This window comes from Salmo trutta, chromosome 7 (assembly GCF_901001165.1).
Source record: "Salmo trutta chromosome 7, fSalTru1.1, whole genome shotgun sequence".
NCBI classification, from domain to species: Eukaryota; Metazoa; Chordata; class Actinopteri; order Salmoniformes; family Salmonidae; genus Salmo; species Salmo trutta.
The window spans coordinates 54475534-54500665 of NC_042963.1; the positions used below are offsets into that span (position 1 = coordinate 54475534).

At 40.5% G+C, this 25132-nt stretch overlaps 1 protein-coding gene across 3 annotated transcripts in view; it reads right to left on the reverse strand.

The window, feature by feature from the left end:
* LOC115197698 (caprin-1) overlaps nt 1-20394 on the reverse strand; it is a 32189-nt gene extending 11795 nt beyond the window's left edge. For 2 of the 3 annotated variants that reach the window (XM_029759468.1, XM_029759467.1), the window contains exons 1-10: nt 20298-20394; nt 14736-14909; nt 10953-11015; nt 10365-10451; nt 9303-9550; nt 8897-8979; nt 4939-5064; nt 4460-4512; nt 4106-4183; nt 1659-1835 (exon numbers count right to left, since the gene is read on the reverse strand). In XM_029759468.1, coding sequence (XP_029615328.1) covers nt 1659-1835; nt 4106-4183; nt 4460-4512; nt 4939-5064; nt 8897-8979; nt 9303-9550; nt 10365-10451; nt 10953-11015; nt 14736-14909; nt 20298-20330 — 1122 coding nt within the window. In that variant the 5' untranslated portion in view covers nt 20331-20394. Of the gene's footprint in view, nt 1-1658; nt 1836-4105; nt 4184-4459; nt 4513-4938; nt 5065-8896; nt 8980-9302; nt 9551-10364; nt 10452-10952; nt 11016-14735; nt 14910-15759; nt 15974-20297 lie in introns of those variants that run through there. The other variant, XM_029759470.1, reaches the window with a different exon arrangement.
* Between the last annotated feature and the right edge of the window lie 4738 nt (nt 20395-25132).

Consider the following 25132-nt stretch of genomic DNA (forward strand, 5'->3'; position numbering starts at 1 on the left):
TTGGGATTTAAAGAAGGACTTTATCGAACAAAACGACCATTTGATGTGTAGCTGGGACCCTTGGGAAACAGAGGAAGATCTTCAAAGGTAAGTGATTTATATTATCGCTATTTCTGACTTTTGTGACGCCTCTGCTTGTTTGGAAAATGTTTGTAATGCATTTGTACGCGGGACGCTGTCCTCAGATAATCGCATGGTATGCTTTCGCCGTAAAGCCTTTTTGAAATCTGACAAAGCAGCTGGATTAACAAGAAGTTAAGCTTTTAAACGATGTAAGACACTTGTATTTTCATGAATGTTTAATATTACGATTTTGTATTTGGCGCGCTCCGATTTCACCGGATGTTGTCGAATTTGATCCCGTTAACGGGATTTCTGCACTAAGAGGCTAAGGACAACAAAGTCAAGGTATTGGAGTGGCCATTACAAAGCCCTGACCTCAATCCTATAGAACATTTGTGGGCAGAACTGAAAAAGCGTGTGCGAGCAAGGAGGCCTACAAACCTGACTCAGTTACCCCAGCTCTGTCAGGAGGAATGGGCCAAAATTCACCCAACTTTTTGTGGGAAGCTTGTATAAGGCTACCTGAAACGTTTGACCCAAGTTAAACAATTTAAAGGCAACGTTACCAAATACTAATTGAGTGTATGTAAACTTCTGAACCGCTGGGAATGTGATGAAAGAAATGAAAGCTGAAATAAAATCAATCATTCGCTCTACTATTATTCTGACATTTCACATTCTTAAAATAAAAAGTGGTGATCCTAACTGACCTTAGACAGGGAATTTATACCAAGATTAAAATGTCAGGAATTGTGAAAAAACGAGTTTAAATGTATTTTGCTAAGGTGTATGTAAACTTCCGACTTCAACTGTAGGTATGCACGTCAGCTTTGACATCGGTTTTGCACATCAGCGTTAAAACTAGACATCGGACCGATGCAGATGCTGGCATTTTTAGCTAATAACGTCCGATTCCGATATATCGTTCATCCCTAAAATACAAGTGACTCTGGACGACAACAATGCTATATCCACCCGGCACAGCCAGAAGAGGACTGGCCACCCCTCATAGCCTGGTTCCTCTCTAGGTTTCTTCCTAGGTTTTTGGCCTTTCTAGGGAGTTTCTCCTAGGGAGTTTTTCCTAGCCACCGTGCTTCTTTCACATGCATTGCTTGCTGTTTGGGGTTTTAGGCTGGGTTTCTGTACAGCATTTTGAGATATCAGCTGATGTACGAAGGGCTATATAAATAAATTTGATTTGAAATTTGATTTGATTTTTGATTGAAACATTAAGTCTGTTTTTCATAAAAGTTCAAATCTGCTTTACGTTTAGTGTCGTGGCAAGGAAACAAACGAGTATCGTGATTGTCATGGCCCTAATTTTAAAAAGATCTTTGCACTATCCTGGAGTCTTTTAGTAAACATCTGTTTTTCTGTTGTGTTTTACAGTTTAATATGTGATTGTCTGTATGCCCTTTGCTGCAAAATAAATTGCCTCGAGGACATGAAAGTTTTCAATCTGAATAGTCTTGAAGGCAGCTCAGCTTCTTTACGGACTTGTAAGGCCCCTGCATCTGTCACCAGTCAGAGATAATGCCTAGGCTTTAGCGCTGTAGGAAAACAGTCTTAAAGAGAGTTGTTGTTTAAATCCTCACCTGCATGAAGTTGTAAGGCCCCTGCATCTGTGACAACAGGTTCTGGACCTCCTGCTTCCTGACCACCGGGTCTGCAGGGGGTGTGCCTGGGGGTGTGGCCCTGTTCAGGGGGTGGGCCTCTGTGGTGATAGGGGGAGGGGCAGACTGTACAGGCTGTTGCAGGATGGTACTCACCGCCTGAAAAAAAAATTTAAAAAAGGGAAAAAGTATGGTCAGTAGTTGTCATGGAAACCCAGGAGGACCTGGGGTTGCAAATCTCCGGATACTTTCCCGGTCTATAAACAAGGTCTCTTAAAAAAAAATAAAAATAAACATTAAAAAAAGGGCATTATGGGAACGTTTTTTTAGAACGTTGCAACCCTAAACTGGCGCTCTACAACCAGAGTTGGTTACTTTGTAAATATAATCCATTAGTTGTAATCAGTTACAAAAACTTTGGATTACCCAAACTCTAAAGTAATCTGAATGGTTTGTTACTTTTAGAATTTTATTTTAAATTTTTTAAGGGAAAAGTAAAGGCATTAGAAGACAAACAATATTACCAATTTTTTGCTGGATAAAATCAATGTTTACATAGCTGGCCATAAATCAATGTTGCATTTTACTTTGTGTTGGTCATGTAGGCTTCTTCCAACTCATTGCTTTCACCTACATGTAATACCATTAGGCTATATCTTTATATTTAAAAAAAATAAGTCTGTCAGATTCAGTCATTTAATTTAATACTGCTCCGGTCTTCTTCAAAAATTGGACTTGGAAATAGATTAGGGAAAACATTGTTTGACCAGAGCATAACCCACAAACTAAGAAATCATTATCCTAATCTGTCGATTATGATTTGGTTGTCATGGAGGACTGATTTGGTTCACTGCTTCCAGTTGGAAAATAAATGCTGCTCTCATGGAATGGCATGCTTTGTGCAATACCGAAAAGTGCTATTTGCGTGTGAACAAAAATGTAAATTGTTCTTCCACCACACTTTCTCCCTCATCTCAAACTTTCCAAGTGCCAGTAGTTTTTCCCCAGTCACAGCTCATGAAGTACGCTTCATCACCTTCATCACCCCGGTCTCCGTGGTCAGGCTCCTCACCTGACGTTACCGTTCAGGGGACGCGCTGCTGTAACTGGTAAATTGGTCGTCTCTTCAGTCGAGTCCTGCGCTGCATTCCGTTATGTAAACGACTGGCAGCGTTGGATACAGCAGTCAGGATTGCGCCAAACGCGCATCACTCGTTCGCTTACAGCCAGTAGTGATCTAACCCCCCCCCCCAAATAAAACCTCTTCTCATCGGATCTACACGAATCACGTTGGTCACCTATTTTGGATTCAAAACAGCGAATTTCGCCGAAACTGGACTAATTTGCAACCCTGCTGCGGTCATCCTAACATCCAAGCGTTTATTCAAGTTGGATCATCTTCGGATGTCGCCAGCAGTCTCACCATTGGAAGACATATCTTGGAGTGTAGTTCACAAAAAGCCCTTTCCTGCCATATTCCCGCGATCCATACTAAATGTATTTGGTGTCAGTTTCCGCTTGCTTGTCAGAATCGCTCAGGTGGAACAAACTTAAAACTTGCACCTTTTTTTCTCCAATGCTGATTTGAATGTCATTGAGAAGACACATTTCTGTTAACTTTCGCAAACATCCTTTATGAAAATGTAACCCTAGACGTAATCTAGTTTTTTTTTAAAGTATATAATTTCATTACATTATGTTAGCTGGTAATGTAACGTTCGCTGGACTTTATCCTGCTGTTCCAAATGTCAGAACTGAATTTGGTAAATGGGCTTTTATGTACTCTTACAAAACACTTTTAAACTGGAAGAACTTGTCCCGATTGGTATTTTTAAATCACTGATGAATGATCTTGAGTCTGATTCCCTGACATGTCAATGTTTTTAATTTGCTGTGTTATGATTTTGTTTTACTCTTGTGAATTCTATGGTTTTTATTAGATTACTTGTAGTTTTTCCATGTTGTTTGTAATTTTTGTAATGACTTGGTGCTGCCTATCTTGGTCAGGACGCTCTTGAAAAAGAGATTTTCAATCTCAATGAGCCCTTCCTGGTTAAATAAAGGTTAAATAAAATAAATGGATGTTGCTTTTTTTGTAATCAGATACCCCTTACTCCCTGACCCTGTCTACAACCTACCTGACTACAATGTTTAAATCATTATTTCACACACACAGGTTTGTGTGGGGCATGTGCAATGAATCTTTAACATATGCTGTCTGTTAATAACAAACTGAACATAAAACATTTTTATTAAATATGAATGTTTCTAAATCAACAACAACAAAGAGATACCCATCAGCTTTCAGTGAGTGTTGTGTGATGTTAGGGGAGAGAACCAGTACACTGTCAGTGAAGAGGACATTAGAGTCAATACAAAATGGAGGACGAAGGATGTAGTAGCCAGGAACAGGCGAGCAGCATAAATACCTCTGTTTCAGTGGTCCACTCATCTCCTTGCTCCTTGTCGTTGTATGTGGTGTCTAGAATGAATTGTCTGTTAACGAACTGAAAGACAGAAACAAGATGGCCGCCGTCACAAACCAGCCGAGTCATAAGAACTGAAATAGAAGGGTCGTGTTCAGTAGGCACTAAAACGGGAAGAAAAATACCCCGTCCCGAAATCAGTGAATTTGAGAAGTACTATGTGAATGAAATTTGACCAATGAGAAGCACTCATTTTAGTTTTCCGTCACAAAATGCTTGGCCATTATTTACTTGTTTTGAGTTTGGCCAAAATGAAGCTCTAATCAGCACGACCCAGGGTAGGAAAGCCTCTCTCACCTCTGTAGCTTCCACCTCAATGGGCTCTATGTACTCTTCAACTATTTCGCCCTCTGGAAAGAGAAAATAACTTTCAGAACGCAGGACGAAAGACGTTCAATCAGCATCTTTATTGTCCCAATTGGGAAATTTGTAGTGGTGGTAAAATTAAAATAAAAAAACAATACAACAAACTTAAAAATGAAGCTAACAGCTACATTTTGTATTGCTTACAACTTGCTTACAAATTAACTTTAAAAAGTGTACTTAAGCTAACTACATTTGTATTACTTACAACTTGATTACAAATTAACCCAAGTAAAGTGTACTTTCGCTAACATTGGTATTGCTTCGTCATTTAAAAATAAAAAATGGGGGAATAAGTGCACATTTGTAAGGATGGCCAAGGAAAGAGACCTCGTTTAGCTAACATAATGTATAACTTTGGTCAATTTATAACTCAGTGCACATTTCTAAACGCCAACGTCAAAGATTTTGACCTGGGTCGACGGCCTGCTCCTCGGTCTGCTCCTCGGTCTCCTCACACACTCCATTCTGGTGAGACTGGGCTTGGTCAAAGTACCCGCTTAGCAGCACTCGGTCCAGGCTGTCCTTCAGAGCTTTGTCTGGGTAGGGAGAGGAATTGAGAATACCATCAGAAACACCATTAACAAACATGTCAATGTACAAAACAATATGGTGGACGTCTACATTTGAGAAGAATGTTTTCAACTAGGCTAGGCAGTGACTGCTGATGCCAAAAGGGACCATCTGATACCCTTTTCAAACCATCACACCAACCCAAACTGTGATGGAGCCATCAGTAACTATAGAAACTCAATTTTAAAAAAACACACTACACTGTTGACATATACAATATGATGGACAAATCTAACCAGCGAAGCTAACAAGAAACAGAATCGAGCTAATCATAAGTCCAATCTGTTTTCCAAACAGAGAAAAATCACCTTTCAGCAGGACAATAACCTAAAACACAAGGCCAAATCTACACTCGAGTTGCTTACCAAGACGACATTGAATGTTTCCAAGTGGCCTAATTATAGTTGACTTGAAAATCTGTGTCAAGACATGAAAAACAGCTGTCTAGCAATGATCAACAACCAACTTGAGAGATTGAAGAATCTCAAATAATAAATGAGCAAATACTGTACAGTAGAGGTCGACCGATTAGGATTTTTCAACGCCGATACTGATTATTGGCGGACCCCAAAAAAAGCTGATACCGATTAAATCGGCCAATTTTGTTATGATATATATATCTAAATAAATGACAATTACAACAATACTGAATGAACAATGAACACTTATTTTAACTTAATAATACATAAATAAAATCAATTTAGTCTCAAATAAATAATGAAACATGTTCAATTTGGTTTAAATAATGCAAAAACAGTGTTGGAGAAGAAAGTAAAAGTGCAATGTGTGCCATGTAAAAAAGCTAACATTTAAGTTCCTTGCTCAGAACATGAGAACATATGAAAGCTGGTGGTTCCTTTTAACACGAGTCTTCAATATTCCCAGGTAAGAAGTTTTAGGTTGTAGTTATTATAGGAATTATAGGACTTTTTCTCTCTATACCATTTGTATTTCATAGACCTTTGACTATTGGATGTTTTTTATAGGCACTTTAGTATTGCCAGTCTAATCTCGGGAGTTGATAGGCTTGAAGTCATAAACAGCGCTGTGCTTCAAGCATTGCTAAGAGCTGCTGGCAAACACAGTAAAGTGCTGTTTGAATGAATGCTTACGAGCCTGCTGCTGCCTACCGCCGCTCAGTCAGACTGCTCTATCAAATCATAGACTTAACTATAATAAACACACAGAAATACGAGCCTTAGGTCATTAATATGGTCAAATCTGGAAACTATCATTTCGAAAACAAAACGTTTATTCTTTCAGTGAAATATGGAACCGTTCCGTATTTTATCAAACGGGTGGCAACCCTCAGTCTAAATATTCCTGTTACATTGCACAACTTTCAATGTTATGTCATAATTATGTAAAATTCCAGCAAATTAATTACGGTCTTTGTTAGTAAGAAATGTTCTTCACAGAGTTTGCAACGAGCCAGAGGACCCAAACTGCTGCATATACCCCGACTCTGCTTACACTGAACGCAAGAGAAGTGACAATTTCAGGCACCACATTGATTATATGCAACGCAGGACAAGCTAGTTAACCTAGTAATATCATCAACCATGTGTAGTTAACTAGTGATTATGTTAAGATTGATTGTTTTTTCTAAGATCCGTTTAATGCTAGCTAGCAACTTACCATGGCTCCTTGCTGTCTGCACTGGCGTAACAGGTGGTCAGCCTGCCACGCAGTCTCCTCGTGGAGTGCAATCTAGTCAGCGTCCTAAAATGCTGATTACCGATTGTTATGAAAACTTGAAATTGGCCCTAATTAAAAATTGGCCATTCCTATTAATTGGTCGACCACTACAGGTGAGCAAAAGCTCTTAGAGACTTATCCAGAAAGACTCACAGCTGTAATCACTTCCAAAGCTGATTTTAACATGTATTGACTCAGGGGGGTTGAATACTGATCTAAATCAGGATATGGTAGCTCCAAAATCATTGTGTGTACCCCCCCCCAAGACCTCAGCAGTAACTACCCCCCCCCACCCAGACCTCAGCAGTAACTACCCCCCCCACCCAGACCTCAGCAGTAACTACCCCCCCCCCACCCAGACCTCAGCAATAACTGCCCCCCCAGACCTCAGCAATAACTGCCCCCCCAGACCTCAGCAATAACTGCCCCCCCAGACCTCAGCAATAACTACCCCCCCCCCAAGACTTCAGCAATAACTGCCCCCCCCCCCCCAAGACTTCAGCAATAACTGCCCCCCCCCCCCAAGACCTCAGCAATAACTGCCCCCCCCCCAAGACCTCAGCAATAACTGCCCCCCCCCCCAAGACCTCAGCAATAACTGCCCCCCCCCCCAAGACCTCAGCAATAACTGCCCCCCCCCCAAGACCTCAGCAATACTGCCCCCCCCCCCCCAAGACCTCAGCAATAACTGCCCCCCCCCCCCAAGACCCCAGCAATAACTGCCCCCCCCCCCAAGACCTCAGCAATAACTGCCCCCCCCCCCCAAGACCTCAGCAATAACTGCCCCCCCCCCCCAAGACCTCAGCAATAACTGCCCCCCCCCCCAAGACCTCAGCAATAACTGCCCCCCCCCCCCCAAGACCTCAGCAATAACTGCCCCCCCCCCCAAGACCTCAGCAATAACTGCCCCCCCCCCCCCCAAGACCTCAGCAATAACTGCCCCCCCCCCCCAAGACCTCAGCAATAACTGCCCCCCCCCCAAGACCTCAGCAATAACTGCCCCCCCCCAAGACCTCAGCAATAACTGCCCCCCCCAAGACCTCAGCAATAACTGCCCCCCCCCCAAGACCTCAGCAATAACTGCCCCCCCCCCCAGACCTCAGCAATAACTGCCCCCCCCAGACCTCAGCAATAACTGCCCCCCCCCCCAGACCTCAGCAATAACTGCCCCCCCCCCCAGACCTCAGCAATAACTGCCCCCCCCCCCAGACCTCAGCAATAACTGCCCCCCCCCAGACCTCAGCAATAACTGCCCCCCCCCAGACCTCAGCAATAACTGCCCCCCCCCCCCAAGACTTCAGCAATAACTGTGTGTGTCCCCAAGGCCTCAGCAATCTCAAACCACCACTCATATCACCTATGCCCCTAGACCATGATTACTCATATAGAATGCACCCTCATAAACTACTGTACAAGGCCACGGAAATCACAGAACAGACAGGAACTGGGTTGCCTTTTAGGGTCTCCAAGATATCTCCCTGAAAACAAGACACCTCAGGATATGAAGGAGAAATCTTGTCAGCGAATAGTTATGTGACAGACAGCGGATAGTTACCACTGGCTGTTGAGAGCTGGCAGTAAGTCCAGACACACTCACAGAATCGTTTCAGTCTTTTCCAAGTTATAAATCCATTTGCCACAATATCCTGCCACCTACTGTGTAACTAAAAGAAGACAGCGAGTCTTCCTGAATAATTTATGTCTTTCCTGTCTAGAGAACAAATATTAGACAAAGTCATTGGCCAAACTAGCCTGGTCCCAGATATATTAGATCTGGGGGAACAAGCTATGGCCAAACTGGAAGACCAAACCCCCCCCCCCCCCCCCCCTCCTTGCAATACTACTTTAGAGTCACTGGCATTTAGATTTTTTTTATTTACTTAATTTTACAAATGAAAATAAAATGCTTTTCACTAGCTTCCATCAATACAGAGACAAATGCAGAGGGGCCTGTTAATGATGTAACTAAAGTTAAACATTAAAAAAAGATGTATTCTGTAGAACAGAAATGTTTGTCAGCTAGAATACAGAATCCTCTCAGCAACATTCAGAAGGTTTCAGATCACTGAACAGACCCAGGCAGCTGTTGGTTAGACTTACACGTAGTTCCTGCCACCGCTTTGTCCTTTCCCTCCAACAGATCCATGAGGTGTTGAGATGCCTCCTCGTACTGGTCAGTAAACCTGCAATGGGAGGGGTAAAGTTGGAACTTGGGAAAGTAAGATAATTCCCCCCCCCCACACACACACACACACACACACACAGTTCAATGCTCTTGCAGTTTTATTGAGTGCAACATTGACACAAATGTCTTGGTCAGGCTTGAGTTGCAACTCCCTCTCAAATCTGGGTTTTCAAAAAAATAAAAAGGGAAACCCCAGCTTCTAAACATCCAAGTTGACCATCACGTTCATGGTATGTATTTGACAGATAGCTGAGAAGCCCTCTCAAGACATGTGGATGTTTTTTGATTTTCTATAACATATCTTTTCTCCCACTGTCTAACCTGGTGTTTTGGTCTGGTTCTGGTCCAACTAGTTTATAGAGCTCGTCCAGGGCGGTGAGCTCCGTGTCGGAGAGGAGTGAAGGTGTGTCTACACTGGCAGCCCCTTGTCTCAGCTCCTGCCTCACACTGTCCTCTCCCAGCCTGTCCAGAAGGAACTGGAGCTCCAGGATAGTCTTCAGCCTCTTCTGCTCAGACTCTTCTCTCTGGAGCTGTTCCTGTCGCGCTGCTTTCTTCACCGCCTTCTGGATCTGGAGCGGAAAAAATTAAATCACAATTCATTGGTCACATTTTTTTCCTACTGTATCATTGATTGTATGTTGTTTTACTCCATGTGTAACTCTGTGTTTTTGTATGTTGTCAAACTGCTTTGCTTTATCTTGGCCAGGTCGCAGTTGTAAATGAGAACTTGTTCTCAACTTGCCTACCTGGTTAAATAAAGGTTAAATAAATAAATAAACATGGGCCAAATACGACTGGTACAGACTTCACCGTGAAATTCTTGCTTACGAGCCCTTCCCAACAAAGCAAAGTTAATAAGTCAAGGGGTCTGAATACTTTCTGAATGCACTGTATAGTCTATTGAGTATGCACATGGTTCATGGAAGAGAGTCAGTGCAGATAGTTTGGGTACCACTCATTGACTATTTAGCGGTCTGGCTATTTAACAGTCTTATGGCTTGGGGAGCCTGTTGGTCCAAGAGCAAATTCTCCGGTACCGTTTGCCAGACAGATAGGGAGTCAGACCACAATGTTATGAAAATCATATTTTTTTCCTTCATTATTATTATCATTATTATTATTATTATTTTTTAAATCGGTCTCCTGGTACTTCTAGCATACAGGAGCTGTGGTGTTAGCCATATCAATGCAAACAGACATGGGGATAGCACCAGAGGCTCCCAGTGTTAGAAGAATACTTTATCATCCATTGCCATTTTCTATTTCAACCTCCAAAGAAATACACACACACACACACACACACACACACACACACACGGTGCTGGAATCTAGGGCCAGAGCAGTGCACCCTGGAGCAGTTTAGTGGTCAAACATCTTGCTTACATCTTGTCCCAGTGAAAGAAAGCTCTTCTGTAACTCCCTGGCAAACTCCAGGTTATTAGTCACTTCCTGATACTTGGTCAGGGCATCCTTCAGAGACGAGAGAAAGAGAGAGAACGAGAGAGAGAGAGAGAGAGAGAAAACTGGTTAACACAGAAAGCCTAACATATACTGTTCAAAGTCTTAAAATGCATTGCATCCTTTCTTCCTGCTTCCTTGAAGCAAGTACTGAACTGAAGACATAGGCTAATTGGTGAAAGCAATGCAGTGGAACACTTCCAAACACCAATCCAGTAATGTTAGTTGAGTGACTACAGACGACTCATACAGTATGTTGTTTAACGTTATAAACTGGGTGGTTCGAGCCCTGAATGCTGATTGGCTGACAGCCGTGGTATATCAGACCACATATCACGTGTATGACAAAACATTTAATTCCATGCTGTAATTCCATTGGTAACCAGTTTATAATAGCAATATACCACGGCTAAGGACTGCGTTGCGTCGTGCCCAAGAACAGCACTGAGCCGTGGTATATTAAGCCATATATACACACCACCCCCCTCGAGCCTTATTGGTTAATTGACCCACCAGTTGGTCCCGGTTGAGACGTTCTCCTTTATTCTTCTTAGATTGATAATCGTCCAGTTTGCCCTGTAAAACAGAACGGATTAGAACCATTACAGTATGTAGCAATTGAACCAAACAGGGGCTTGATCTGATGGTATAATACAAATCTAAATATATATCTACATAGTAGGACTAGCGGTTAGAGTGGAGGGGAGGCAGGTAGCCTAGCGGTTAGAGTGGAGGGGAGGCAGGTAGCCTAGCGGTTAGAGTGGAGGGGAGGCAGGTAGCCTAGCGGTTAGAGTGGAGGGGAGGCAGGTAGCCTAGCGGTTAGAGTGGAGGGGAGGCAGGTAGCCTAGCGGTTAGAGTGGAGGGGAGGCAGGTAGCCTAGCGGTTAGAGTGGAGGGGAGGCAGGAACTTTATCGAACAAAACATACATGTATTGTGTAACATAATGTCCTAGGAGTGTCATCTGATGAAGATCGTCAAAGGTTAGTGCTTCATTTAGCTGTGTTTTGGGTTTTATTGACATGTCCTTGCTTGGAAAATGGCTGTGTGATTATTTTTGTCTATGTACTCTCCTAACATAATCTAATGTTTTGCTTTCGCTGTAAAGTCTTTTTGAAATCGGACAATGTGGTTAGATTAACGAGAAGTTTCTTTAAAATGGTGTAAAATAGTTGTATGTTTGAGAAAGTTGAATTATGACATTGTTGTTTTTGAATTTTCCGCCCTGATAGCGTCCCACCTAGGCCATAGAAGTTAACTGACTTGCCTAGTTAAATAAAGGTAAAATAGAAAAAAACAAGAGCTGAAATGTCTGTTTGACTGGTTGAAGTGGGAAGCAGATGCCCCGTTCTTCATTCCTGGATTAGTGTGATTTTTATTCATTTATTGTTGTTTAAAGTGTATGATTAGGGCCAACAACAACAAAACATTAAAACCGGCAACAGATATCCAATGGGAACACACAGCTAGCTACAGTAGCTTGCTAGCGTAGGGATTCTCAAACTAGGATCCACAGCCCTCGACGGGTACTGACTAGGATCCACAGCCCTCGACGGGTACTGCAGGGGCTCTGTAATTATTTTCTGGGGGGGGATATATTTTGGGATAGTTTTGTGAAATTATTTGAATATTGCTAGCTGCAACAGAATACCATCGTGGATAAAAGTATGTGCCTCTGTGTCCAATATAACAAAGGAAGTTAGAGGTAGTTTCAGTAGTTTCATTGTTTTTAGCACAATGACTGGAAGTCCACAGGAACAGTTAGCATGGTAGCTGTTCCTGTTCATCTGACTCTGGGGGGGAAGTATATAAGTGGCTTCATTGGCAAAATCTCCTCCTTCAAATGGAGGAAATTACAGTAATTGGAGCTAATTTGTTTAATATAAAAAGTAATTTGGAAAAACAGTTTGTCTCAACTTAAATGATACCGTCTGAAAACTAACAATCAAATAGAAGCTAGACAACAAGGGACAATCGATAAAAAGTAGTGTTACTCAGTGCACATGCCCATTGATTTTGTTATGTTTGAGCAGAGAAACACAGCATTGGCCAAAATGCATGAAATTAGCTTTAAAACTGAAAAAATGTTCTTCGCCGCCAAGATATCCTTCTAGCTAATAGACTGTTAGAGTATACACTTCCACTTCCAATTATCTGTGGTGAGGTCAAAATAAAACTGCCTTCCGTATGAATTCATAAAAATAAAAAAAAGTTGATTACTTTAACATATGATGGGGGTCCCTGGGTCGTCGGTTTGCCTGGGCGGGGGTCCCTTGGCAAGAAAGGTTTGAAAACCCCTGAGCTAGCTTGCCAGTCTGCAGAGAGGGACTGCACTTTCATCGTGCAACTGTAAAATGTCGGAGAAGACGACGTAATGTTGCAAACTAAGCAGTGAGACCCAGAAAGCCAGACGCTGTGTCTGCAGCAATGATGACTTACTAGGACGGCTGTGTCTATTGTAGAGCACCCCCTCCTCCCCTCCAAAACACATTTGGAAGGAATTGGATAATGCAATGCAATTTGCATTGATTGATTTTGTTGGAGAGGAAACTGCTGTCATGATCAGCACAATGATGTTGGCACTGAACCTGTGCAGTAGCATATGGGTCAATAGAAAAACCATGCAAGAAGTAACTGTTGTCCATCAAAACAGAAATGTCTGTTTGCAGTCTTTTTATTTTAATTCAACAAGTCCCCAGACACTACACACAAGACGCTGGAAGCAATGCCGAAGAACTGGGGTGTATCACTACGAACCAAACGAGAAGGGACCTAGCTGAATTTGTCCAATTGATACTCTCGCAGGCCTGGAATTGTGTGGTTTTAGGGGCAAGACCATTTGGCCTTCAAGAGGTGCCCCAGTCTGCCATCATCTCTGCCAGGGCACCAACCAAATTATCCAATGAACCCCCCCCAATAAAAACATTTCACTATTCTGTGAATGTACGTTTTTTTGTAAATGTACATAAATAGCCTACAAGGCCCCCCCCCCCCAGTCTAAGGCACTGTAGGACATACTGAAGGCACTAAATCGTTCACATAGGAGAGAAAGGTCAGTGCCTGTAGCACACTGCAAACTCACTCACCTTGCAATCTGAGCAGAGGCAGTCAATGTTTTGAAAACGATTTAACTATAAACGTAATTGTTTAAAACCTGGACATTTCTTCATTTTGAGGCATGTCTTACCGTGTTCCGACCATAGGAATGTTAAGTGGATATATATATATATATTTTTTTAAACACTTCCTCATATGCCATTGAAACCAGTATGTCATGTTCTCAACTTTCTTTAGTTGTCCAGCAACCAAAGACACATTCCTAGTCATTAACAACCCATGCTAGTTATTGCATCTTTAAAATCTTCCTTTCTTAAAAGGACATTTTCATCTGTCATATGAAACCGCTCGCATCTGCAGAGCGCTTTTGAGCCAGCTGCATTTTGGAACATTTGTGCTTATAGCTTACTGCCATTTGCTGCTTTTCTAATGTGAAGAAATAGCCTAATAGTTTATCAACATTTTAAGCTAAACGTTCTGATCTGTTGCATCAGCCTCATTGCTTTAAAAAGTTGTCTTTTTTTTTTTAATAGGGGTTGTATTAATTGGAGATCTATCGTCCCACAACTGTCCCAGTGTTTGTTTGGAATATTTATTTCTCGTACAGAACAACAAGTTGACCAACAGAATAGGTCAACTTTTCTACTATGGAGGAATAGTAGATTGACACAGGCTAATGCTTTTGCTGTTCGTTACTCATCTTGTTGGCTGACTAAAAGTAAATGTAGACAGTTCATACATCTTCAATATGCACCTTGGAATTCGATAATGACACGTGCCATTGCATCCCTGTCGATGTGCCTTCGCTTGTTGCCCAAGTCTGCAATGGGTGTGAAAAGAACCCAATCATATGATGGCATTAGCTAATAAGAATTGAGATATCTGAGAAAGCCATGCGTAGTGCTTCAGAGCAATACGATTGTCAGCCGGGAGAAGGGAATACTAATAATTATATTGGCAGGAGGTAGCCTAGTGGTTAGAGCGTTGGGTCAGTAACCGAAAGGTTGCTAGATCGAATCCCCCGAGCTGACAAGGTGAAAATCTGTCTTTCTGCCCCCTGAACAAGGCAGTTAACCCACTGTTCCCTGGTAGGTTGTCATTGTAAATAAGAATTTGTTCATAACTGACTTGCCTAGCTAAAAAAAAACAATGTTTTAAATGGAGGTATCAAAAGGCAGAGGCACTTTTCACCCTCATCACAATTGTGGAAGTTTCATTCCCCAAAAATAAAAGGAGACTTGCCTTTTTCTTTTCCATGTTCCGGACTTTCTTGTCGACGACGCCCAGGACTTGCTTCATTGCCTCGGTCTGGGCCCCAGAGGTCTGCCCTCCGCCCAGGGTGATCTGTCCAGGAGCAGATCCCCCATCTGGGCTGGCCGACTGCACTGTCCTGTTACCATTCATTGCTGAGGGCATCTGAATAGACAAACGCGAGAGGTACATCAATAAGTTAACTATGGGAGGTGGAGACGAGTAACAATGGATGGATTTTTGAAAAAAGTTTCCCCAGACACTCAAGAGTTTGCTTTTTAGTCTAAGTCTAGACTTAAATCTGTGTCCAGGAAACCACCCAACTCATCTAACAAAAATAACTGCCGGTGTAGACAACTTTCAAATTGTGGTTGAGCATAAGAAAGCCCATCTATGTTCACATCATTTCAGCCATTTCACTTGCGTCAGGAGGGAGGAATAAGTAAGACAGTTTTAATATAGCCTTGGATTGGTGCACAATGGGCGTCATGGTGGAATATACATCTAAGGCCGACAACTAGTTAGTTTACGTCCACGGTCCACTTGATTGAACAGCTCATGAACTTGTTAACCAGTTTCAAGAATATTAGTTGACCTAGCTCGCTAACACGTCCAACTCAACGTCAGCGAGATGATAAGCTAGCTAGCTAACTTTAAAATAGCTTATCGTCGCATAAAGCCCGTACCAAGAGCCTTATCGTCTATCTGGCCCGTACCGTTAGCTACATGCTAGTAGCTAGCATGGAGCAACGCTGGGATGCACATTAGCTACACTTATGATCAAATGAGAAAATGTATTAGATTATCCAATGTAGATGTAACGTTAGCTAGTTAACTAAACGATTTAGCAATTGTGGCTCATTAGCTAGTTATAAATCATCGCGTAACATTAGCCAACTTTAGCTGTGATGCAGCCAACGCGATAGCTCAGCTAGCTAAAGTTAGCATATCATTAGCTAGAATAGCGGTGTCTCACAGGTTCATTTGGCTAGCTTTATATTTTATATTTACTTACCTTTATGCACTATGTATCCACGGAGGGGGGGGGGGGAGCTTATTCACGAGAGAAATACAACAGCGCAAGGTTTTCTTTCTTTAATTTTATATTGTGTTGCTTTATTTTTCTCTTTTCAATAGTGAGGATGCGCCCAGCCGGCCTCACCGAGTTGAGACGGTTTGATCCGTGAAGGAAGTCTTTATAAAGAAAAGGTCCCTTTTCGGCTGTCCAAAACATGCCAGACTGATCTAAACAAACTGGGGATAAAACACTATATACAGACAGCTTGTGAAAAACTGGATTGCGAAGTTGATTCAATATTAAAATGTACATAACAGATTGTAAGTTTCTAATACGGTCAAAAAAATGTGCATAGCCAATCTTCAACCCAAATCTGCAAAATAACTTTGTATTGATTTGTTCACGCTAAGTGGTGTGTGCGCTCTTGTACTGTACAACGCTGTTACCGTGTCTGTAATCAATGCAGTGGTTTTAGGTTTTCAGATTAATATAGCCTATTGCTAACTACATGACATTGTTGAGACGACAGTTTATATTTAACTTTTTAGTCATTTAGCAGACGCTCTTATCCAGAGCGACTTACAGTAGTGAACGCATAATTTTTTTTCGTACTGGTACACCGTGGGAATCGAACCGACAACCCTGGCGTTGCAAACACCATGCTCTACCAACTGAGCCACACGGGACCATGTTAGATGTCTGGTGATGATGAGATCGATGTATTTACTGTAGATCAGCAGGGGGCAGTAATGTGACAGTGTTGTGTCCTCCTGAACAACATATAGTTCAACTAGTCTTTTAATTGACTTTTTGCAGTAGCTTGGTGGTAGTTGAACAAACTAAATAAAAATGTTGGTAGTGTTTCAGTAGTTAATTACTTCTTATTTTTGTTGCCATGCAGTGGCTAACTACTGGAACTACACACTACTTTTATTGCAAAAAAAGAAGACAAAATATGGGAAAAGTAGGCAAGAATTTCCTTTCTTTTTTCAGCATTAGACTCACCTAATTCTCACTTGGAACTTAGTTTTTGTGTTTAATAGGCTAAATGACACATTCTGTTAACATCTGACTACAGATCTGTTCTTGCAATTTGTATTCGATGACGTTTCAGATTTAGATATGATACTTTTTCACAAAGTACCTTGGATTTAGTAAACGACTTTTTCAAAGTAAACTATATTTTTAATAGTGTAGCTTAAATTATTCCAATGTGAAGTAATTGGTAGTTTGGTAAACTATATTTTCAGAGTAGCTGTATACCGTAGGTCTATGACTGTCAGATTGGTGATCAAGATTCCTGACCTGTTTTTGCTTTTAAATTCTGCACCATGGCTCACCGGAACTGAGGACCGGCACCTCAAATGTTCTTCTCTTTGAGTTCCTGCACCTATTATAGAATATTAGCTCAAAAGTATTGTGGAGTTCCTGAACCTTATGTATACTACTACTGCTATTACTACTGCCTAGTTAAATAAAATACAAATAATAATTTAAAAAAATGGTCATACACCAGTTACTAAATGTGATATCAAGCTTATTTGGTCACAAGTCCTATTTGGATTATCTGGCTTTTCTTCTATTGGTTTGTTGATTCAATGGGGTGAACATTATGCCTCAGCGTTTACATTTTATTTGTATTTTTTATTTCTCCTTTATTTAACCAGGTAGGCTAGTTGAGAACAAGTTCTCATTTACAACTGCGACCTGGCCAAGATAAAGCAAAGCAGTGCGACACAAACAACAACACAGAGTTACACATGGAATAAACAAGCGTACAGTAAATAACACAATAGAAAGAAAGTCTATATACAGTGTGTGCAAATGGCGTGAGGAGGAAAGGCAATAAATAGGCCATAGTAGCGAAATAATTACAATTTAGCAAATTAACACTGGAGTGATAGATGAGCAGATGGTGATGTGCAAGTAGAAATACTGGTGTGCAAAAGAGCAGAAAAGTAAATAAAAACAATATGAGGTAGGTAGATTAGGTGGGCTATTTACAGATGGGCTATTTACAGCTGCAGCGATCGGTTAGCTGCTCAGATAGCTGATGTTTAAAGTTAGTGAGGGAAATATAAGTCTCCAGCTTCAGCGATTTTTGCAATTCGTTCCAGTCACTGGCAGCAGAACCCAACCGTAACAGACATAATTATTGGCATTTCCTCAATTTGGAAACATGACAGTTTAGCTACACAAACAATTCCCCTCCATTTGGGAATACATGGAAATAAAACTCTCTCACTGTCTATGGGGTGTTCTCTATTCCCATGAAAATTAACGTCCCTCTGAAACACATTCGGATGTTGTTTCTTCAAGTTAGAGCATGTATTTAACGTCAAACTCTCCAACAGGGCAAACTAACCAGAGTCCTTAAGAATGTGGAATCAGCCTTCATGAGGTTTTGTTTGGCTTATTCAGGAAGCAGTTAACATGGCCGCGCTGCTCTTTGATTGCACTGGCTCATTGAAAGGCTGTTTTTTTAGGGATAATACTGATTATGGGAGGATCCCTAAGGGAAGCGAAGCTCCCTTTCAACGAGTGACTCATTTCCTCTCCATGGCAACCTGCTGTGTTCCAGTTAGACAGCAGGGCTGTCCTGTTTGTCCTCCATTTTCTAAACTATTGTAAAGAGGCCAGGGTAATGTTCAATAAGCAATAAAGAAAAAAAATACAATGTCTTATTGCACAAGTCCAGGTAGTCCCCTCCTGTTTCAGGATGCTTTCTTCCATTTTATGCATAATGAACACAACCCTCTCTGACCTCTGCACTTATCAGCAGGAGCTTGACAAACCATCAACTCGATTCTCCTCTCCCCAGTCTATTTTCTCAAAGTTCACCACGGTAATGGTCTAATAAGGCAGAATGAATCAGATGGATTTTCATCGAAGAGAGGTGAACTAAACTTAACAAAAATTAGCCAATAATGGATTTGCTTCAGATTATAGACAGGAAGCAGTAGCCTGGCTATTGCTGCTCCAGAGTTTGCAGTTTCAACACAGTGTCCAGAGCACTCTCTCTCTAGTTACAGGAAATAGGCCTGTGTGTGTGTGTGTGTGTGTGTGTGTGTGTGTGCGTGTGCGTGTGCGTGTGCGTGTGGACAGTCTGTGATGGATGACCAGTAGTACACCTTGCCAGTAGATGGATGCTTTAATTAGAAGAAAACAAGGAGTCTACATGTGTCCAACTAGCTTTCTCTACCCTTAACCTTGTTCTGAACACCTCCAAAACAAAGGTCATGTGGTTTGGTAAGAAGAATGCCCCTCTCCCCACCGGTGTGATTACTACCTCTGAGGGTTTAGAGCTTGAGGTAGTCACCTCATACAAGTACTTGGGAGTATGGCTAGACGGTACACTGTCCTTCTCTCAGCACATATCCAAGCTGCAGGCTAAAGTTAAATCTAGACTTGGCTTCCTCTATTGTAATCGTTCCTCTTTCACCTCAGCTGCCAAACTAACCCTGATTCAGATGAGCATCCTATCCATGCTAGATTACGGATACATAATTTATAGATCGGCAGGTAAGGTTGCTCTCGAGCAGCTAGATGTTCTTTACCATTCGGCCATCAGATTTGCCACCAATGTTCCTTACAGGACACATCACTGCACTCTATACTCCTCTGTAAACTGGTCATCTCTGTGTACCTGTCGCAAGACCCACTGGTTGATGCTTATTTATAAAACCCTCTTAGGCCTCACTACCCCCTATCTGAGATATCTACTGCAGCCCTCATCCTCCACATACAACACCCGTTCTGCCAGTCACATTCTGTTAAAGGTCCCCAAAGCACACACATCCCTGGGTCGCTCCTCATTTCAGTTCGCTGCAGCTAGCAACTAGAACGAGCTGCAACAAACACTCAAACTGGACAGTTTTATCTCCATCTCTTCATTCAAAGACTCAATCATGGAAACTCTTACTGACAGTTGTGGCTGCTTTGTGTGATGTATTGTTGTCTCTACCTTCTTGTCCTTTGTGCTGTTGTCTGTGCCCAATAACATTTGTACCATGTTTTGTGCTGCTACCATGTTGTGTTGCTACCATGCTGTGTTGTCATGTGTTGCTGCCTTGCTATGTTGTTGTCTTAGGTCTCTCTTTATGTAGTGTTGTGTAGTCTCTATTGTTAATCCCAGGCCCCTGTCCCCGCAGGAGCCCTTTTGCCTTTTGGTAGACCGTCAATGTAAATAAGAATGTGTTCCTAACTGACTTGCCTAGTTAAATAAAGGTTAAATAAATAAAAAGGTTCTGTATGGGATGTAGTCCATGTGGTGACCTAGCCAGGCCCCAGATCTGTTTGTGCTGTCTTTGCCAACTCCTATAACACAGTGACCATAGAAGTTGGGAAGAGAACACAAACAGATCTGGCGCCAGGCTAGTTGTGACCGACTAAAATCCCCAACTTTCATGCTGATCAATGAGCTTGACCTAATCTCGATAGTTCACTATATGATTACAGAGAGGTACAATTGGTATCTACGACAAATATTTTTACTGTTCGCTTAATAGCCCCGACACATTATATTTTCCACTTGCCTTCAAATTCCACCCAACAACCTTCAACTCCATTATGCTCTCTCTCTCAACGCCAAACAGCACAAAACAGGAAGCCAGATATGAGCGACACCACTTCCCATAAGGTCATCTAGCATAGATACTTAACTGTTTGTTTCCCATTTTCTGCTGTTAGACACCAAAAGCCTCAGCCGGTGAAGAACAGTCCTGAATACTAGATCATATCCATTCAAACGGTTTGACTGTCCGAAGCAGATAGCTTGGTAGCCGGATCTGTTTCTGTGTTACCATGTAGTTACAGTATATTATAACGTGTTACCATGTAGTTACAGTATATTATAACGTGTTACCATGTAGTTACAGTATATTATAACGTGTTACCATGTAGTTACAGTATATTATAACATGTTACCATGTAGTTACAGTATATTATAACGTGTTACCATGTAGTTACAGTATATTATAACGTGTTACCATGTAGTTACAGTATATTATAACATGTTACCATGTAGTTACAGTATATTATAACGTGTTGTCATGTAGTTACAGTATATTATAACGTGTTACCATGTAGTTACAGTATATTATAACGTGTTACCATGTAGTTACAGTATATTATAACGTGTTACCATGTAGTTACAGTATATTATAACATGTTACCATGTAGTTACAGTATATTATAACGTGTTACCATGTAGTTACAGTATATTATAACGTGTTACCATGTAGTTACAGTATATTATAACATGTTACCATGTAGTTACAGTATATTATAACGTGTTGTCATGTAGTTACAGTATATTATAACGTGTTACCATGTAGTTACAGTATATTATAACATGTTACCATGTAGTTACAGTATATTATAACGTGTTACCATGTAGTTACAGTATATTATAACGTGTTGTCACGTAGTTACAGTATATTATAATGTGTTACCATGTAGTTACAGTATATTATAAAGTGTTACCATGTAGTTACAGTATATTATAACGTGTTACCATGTAGTTACAGTATATTATAACATGTTACCATGTAGTTACAGTATATTATAACATGTTACCATGTAGTTACAGTATATTATAACATGTTACCATGTAGTTACAGTATATTATAACATGTTACCATGTAGTTACAGTATATTATAACATGTTACCATGTAGTTACAGTATATTATAACGTGTTGTCATGTTACCATGTAGTTACAGTATATTATAACGTGTTACCATGTAGTTACAGTATATTATAACGTGTTGTCACGTAGTTACAGTATATTATAATGTGTTACCATGTAGTTACAGTATATTATAACGTGTTACCATGTAGTTACAGTATATTATAACGTGTTACCATGTAGTTACAGTATATTATAACGTGTTGTCATGTTACCATGTAGTTACAGTATATTATAACGTGTTGCTATGTAGTTACAGTATATTATAACGTGTTACCATGTAGTTACAGTATATTATAACATGTTACCATGTAGTTACAGTATATTATAACATGTTACCATGTAGTTACAGTATATTATAACGTGTTGTCATGTTACCATGTAGTTACAGTATATTATAACGTGTTACCATGTAGTTACAGTATATTATAACGTGTTGTCACGTAGTTACAGTATATTATAATGTGGTACCATGTAGTTACAGTATATTATAACGTGTTACCATGTAGTTACAGTATATTATAACGTGTTACCATGTAGTTACAGTATATTATAACGTGTTGTCATGTTACCATGTAGTTACAGTATATTATAACGTGTTGCTATGTAGTTACAGTATATTATAACGTGTTACCATGTAGTTACAGTATATTATAACATGTTACCATGTAGTTACAGTATATTATAACATGTTACCATGTAGTTACAGTATATTATAACATGTTACCATGTAGTTACAGTATATTATAACATGTTACCATGTAGTTACAGTATATTATAACGTGTTGCCATGTAGTTACAGTATATTATAACATGTTACCATGTAGTTACAGTATATTATAACGTGTTACCATGTAGTTACAGTATATTATAACGTGTTACCATGTAGTTACAGTATATTATAACGTGTTACCATGTAGTTACAGTATATTATAACATGTTACCATGTAGTTACAGTATATTATAACGTGTTGCTATGTAGTTACAGTATATTATAACGTGTTGTCACGTAGTTACAATATATTATAATGTGTTACCATGTAGTTACAGTATATTATAACATGTTACCATGTAGTTACAGTATATTATAACGTGTTGCTATGTAGTTACAGTATATTATAACGTGTTACCATGTAGTTACAGTATATTATAACGTGTTACCATGTAGTTACAGTATATTATAACGTGTTACCATGTTACCACGTAGTTACAGTATATTATAACGTGTTGTCACGTCATACACCATTTGTTTTAGAAGCAGTAACAGAAACCCTTGAGGGCTGATTGGTTCCTTCCCACCTAATGAACTCAGAACACAGAATCACAAACCAGGGTTATGGTCATTAAAGTGATATTCTGCAGTTGTGACATCCATCTATAAATCAATGATAATATGTACCCATTGATTATTGAAGAATATCTCTTCTAAATACCTCAAAGTAATTGTAAACAATTACTGTATACCCTCAAAACATGATATCATGGATGGTCAGTCCTTACATCTATAGCTCTGTTTTTTAATTTGAGAGTGGTTACATTTCTCCAGCGCCATCCCTCAGCCTTTTACCGAAACAGTGACGGGGACACACTTTGTTACTGTTTTAACTGCTGATTCCCACTTTATTAAGCACCAAAATGGACTGAAACAGTTAGGGACTATCTAGACTCGCACAGTAAGAAAGGCTCACTTTCTGTTTCCTGTTCCGTGCCCTAATGCACAGACCTCCATTTTCTCAAGTGCTCTACCAGCCTCGTCAGCCGCCTATAAGTTTGAGCCAACTGCAGTCAGAGAGGGAGTCAGTGGAGCGATGGAGAGTAAAGCAGTAGAAATAGTAGGCCTAACCGCTCCCAGGAAAGCCTCAGCTCTTCTTCTGTGATGTAAAATTGCGCAACTAAGATCTACTCTGCAAAAAAACGTAAAAATGTATGACAGATTTCTTGAGTTATTTTAAATTAATTCTGACTATTTTGGACAAACAGTACTATTGCCGCTTTTTTCTTGTTTATCAAACCAAGTTTTTTTTAAGGGAGTATGCGAGCACACTCGTTGGGTTCGCTAAGGCACCAGCCGAACTGAAGCGTGCTGACACTTTTAGTTATTGCACATCCTTCTAGGCCTGCCCTGTCAAATCCACAGGAAATGGTGAATGGTTTTAAGAAGTGGATGCATCTTCACAGCAGCACCAACTGTTGGGGATATGCTGACGGCGTTGTCACAAAGTCTTGCTTAATATAAACCTTGGACTTTCTGCTATAGCACTTGGAAGACTTGACTACACTCTTAGAAAAAGGTTTTTAAAAGTATTCTTCAACTGTCCCCATAGGAGAACACTTTTTGGTTCTAGGTAAAAACTCGTTTTTGTTCCAGGTAGAACCATTTTGAGTTCCATGTAGAACCTTCTGCGGAAATGGTTCTACATGGAACTCAAACGGTTCTACTTGGAACCAAAAGGGTTCTCCCTGGATCAACAAAGGTTCTCCTATGGGGACAGCCGATGAACCCTTTTCAGGTTTTAAATAGCACCTTTTATTTGTGCCACTGTATATGATGAAGCTTGTGTTGTTGGTTTCTCTGGATAAGGGCATCATGATTCCCCTTTTCCATCAAAGGATCCATGAGCACCAACATGTAAAGTTAATAGGAGCTCATCAAATTGAGTTTTGGGTTTCAAAGAAATCTTCATTCAGAGCAGATATTTAACCGTTTAAAAAGAAAATTTAGTCTCATAAAAACTTGAGGGAGATTTTACCGTATTTCCATTACCAAAGTTTGTATCTGCACAGTTCTTCCACTAAATTCGTTTTTGGACACATTTCCGAGGAAATTGTTAAAAGTAGTCCTTGTGTGTAGAGTTGTATGGTTTGTTAAACTTTTAACTCAATGATTTTTGTTTGACATACATTTTAAAGTGAAAAAAACGTAGTCAAGGTGTAATTCCAAAATCTATTTTCATAGACATCATAAGTTCTTCTCCATATCACTTGTCATCAGATAAGATAAAACCCTATTTCAAATAAAGGTTCCAAGATTCCTGTCTAACCAAATGTCTTGGTTGGTGTTCTAGAACTAATTAGCCTCTTAAGATTCCTGTCTAACCAAATGTCTTGGTTGGTGTTCTAGAACTCATTAGCCTCTTTAGATTCCTGTCTAACCAAATGTCTTGGTTGTTGTTCTAGAACTCATTAGCCTCTTTAGATTCCTGTCTAACCAAATGTCTTGGTTGGTGTTCTAGAACTCATTAGCCTCTTTAGATTCCTGTCTAACCAAATGTCTTGGTTGGTGTTCTAGAACTAATTAGCCTCTTTAGATTCCTGTCTAACCAAATGTCTTGGTTGGTGTTCTAGAACTCATTAGCCTCTTTAGATTCCTGTCTAACCAAATGTCTTGGTTGGTGTTCTAGAACTCATTAGCCTCTTAAGATTCCTGTCTAACCAAATGTCTTGGTTGGTGTTCTAGAACTCATTAGCCTCTTTAGATTCCTGTCTAACCAAATGTCTTGGTTGGTGTTCTAGAACTAATTAGCCTCTTTAGATTCCTGTCTAACCAAATGTCTTGGTTGGTGTTCTAGAACTCATTAGCCTCTTTAGATTCCTGTCTAACCAAATGTCTTGGTTGGTGTTCTAGAACTCATTAGCCTCTTAAGATCCCTGTCTAACCAAATGTCTTGGTTGGTGTTCTAGA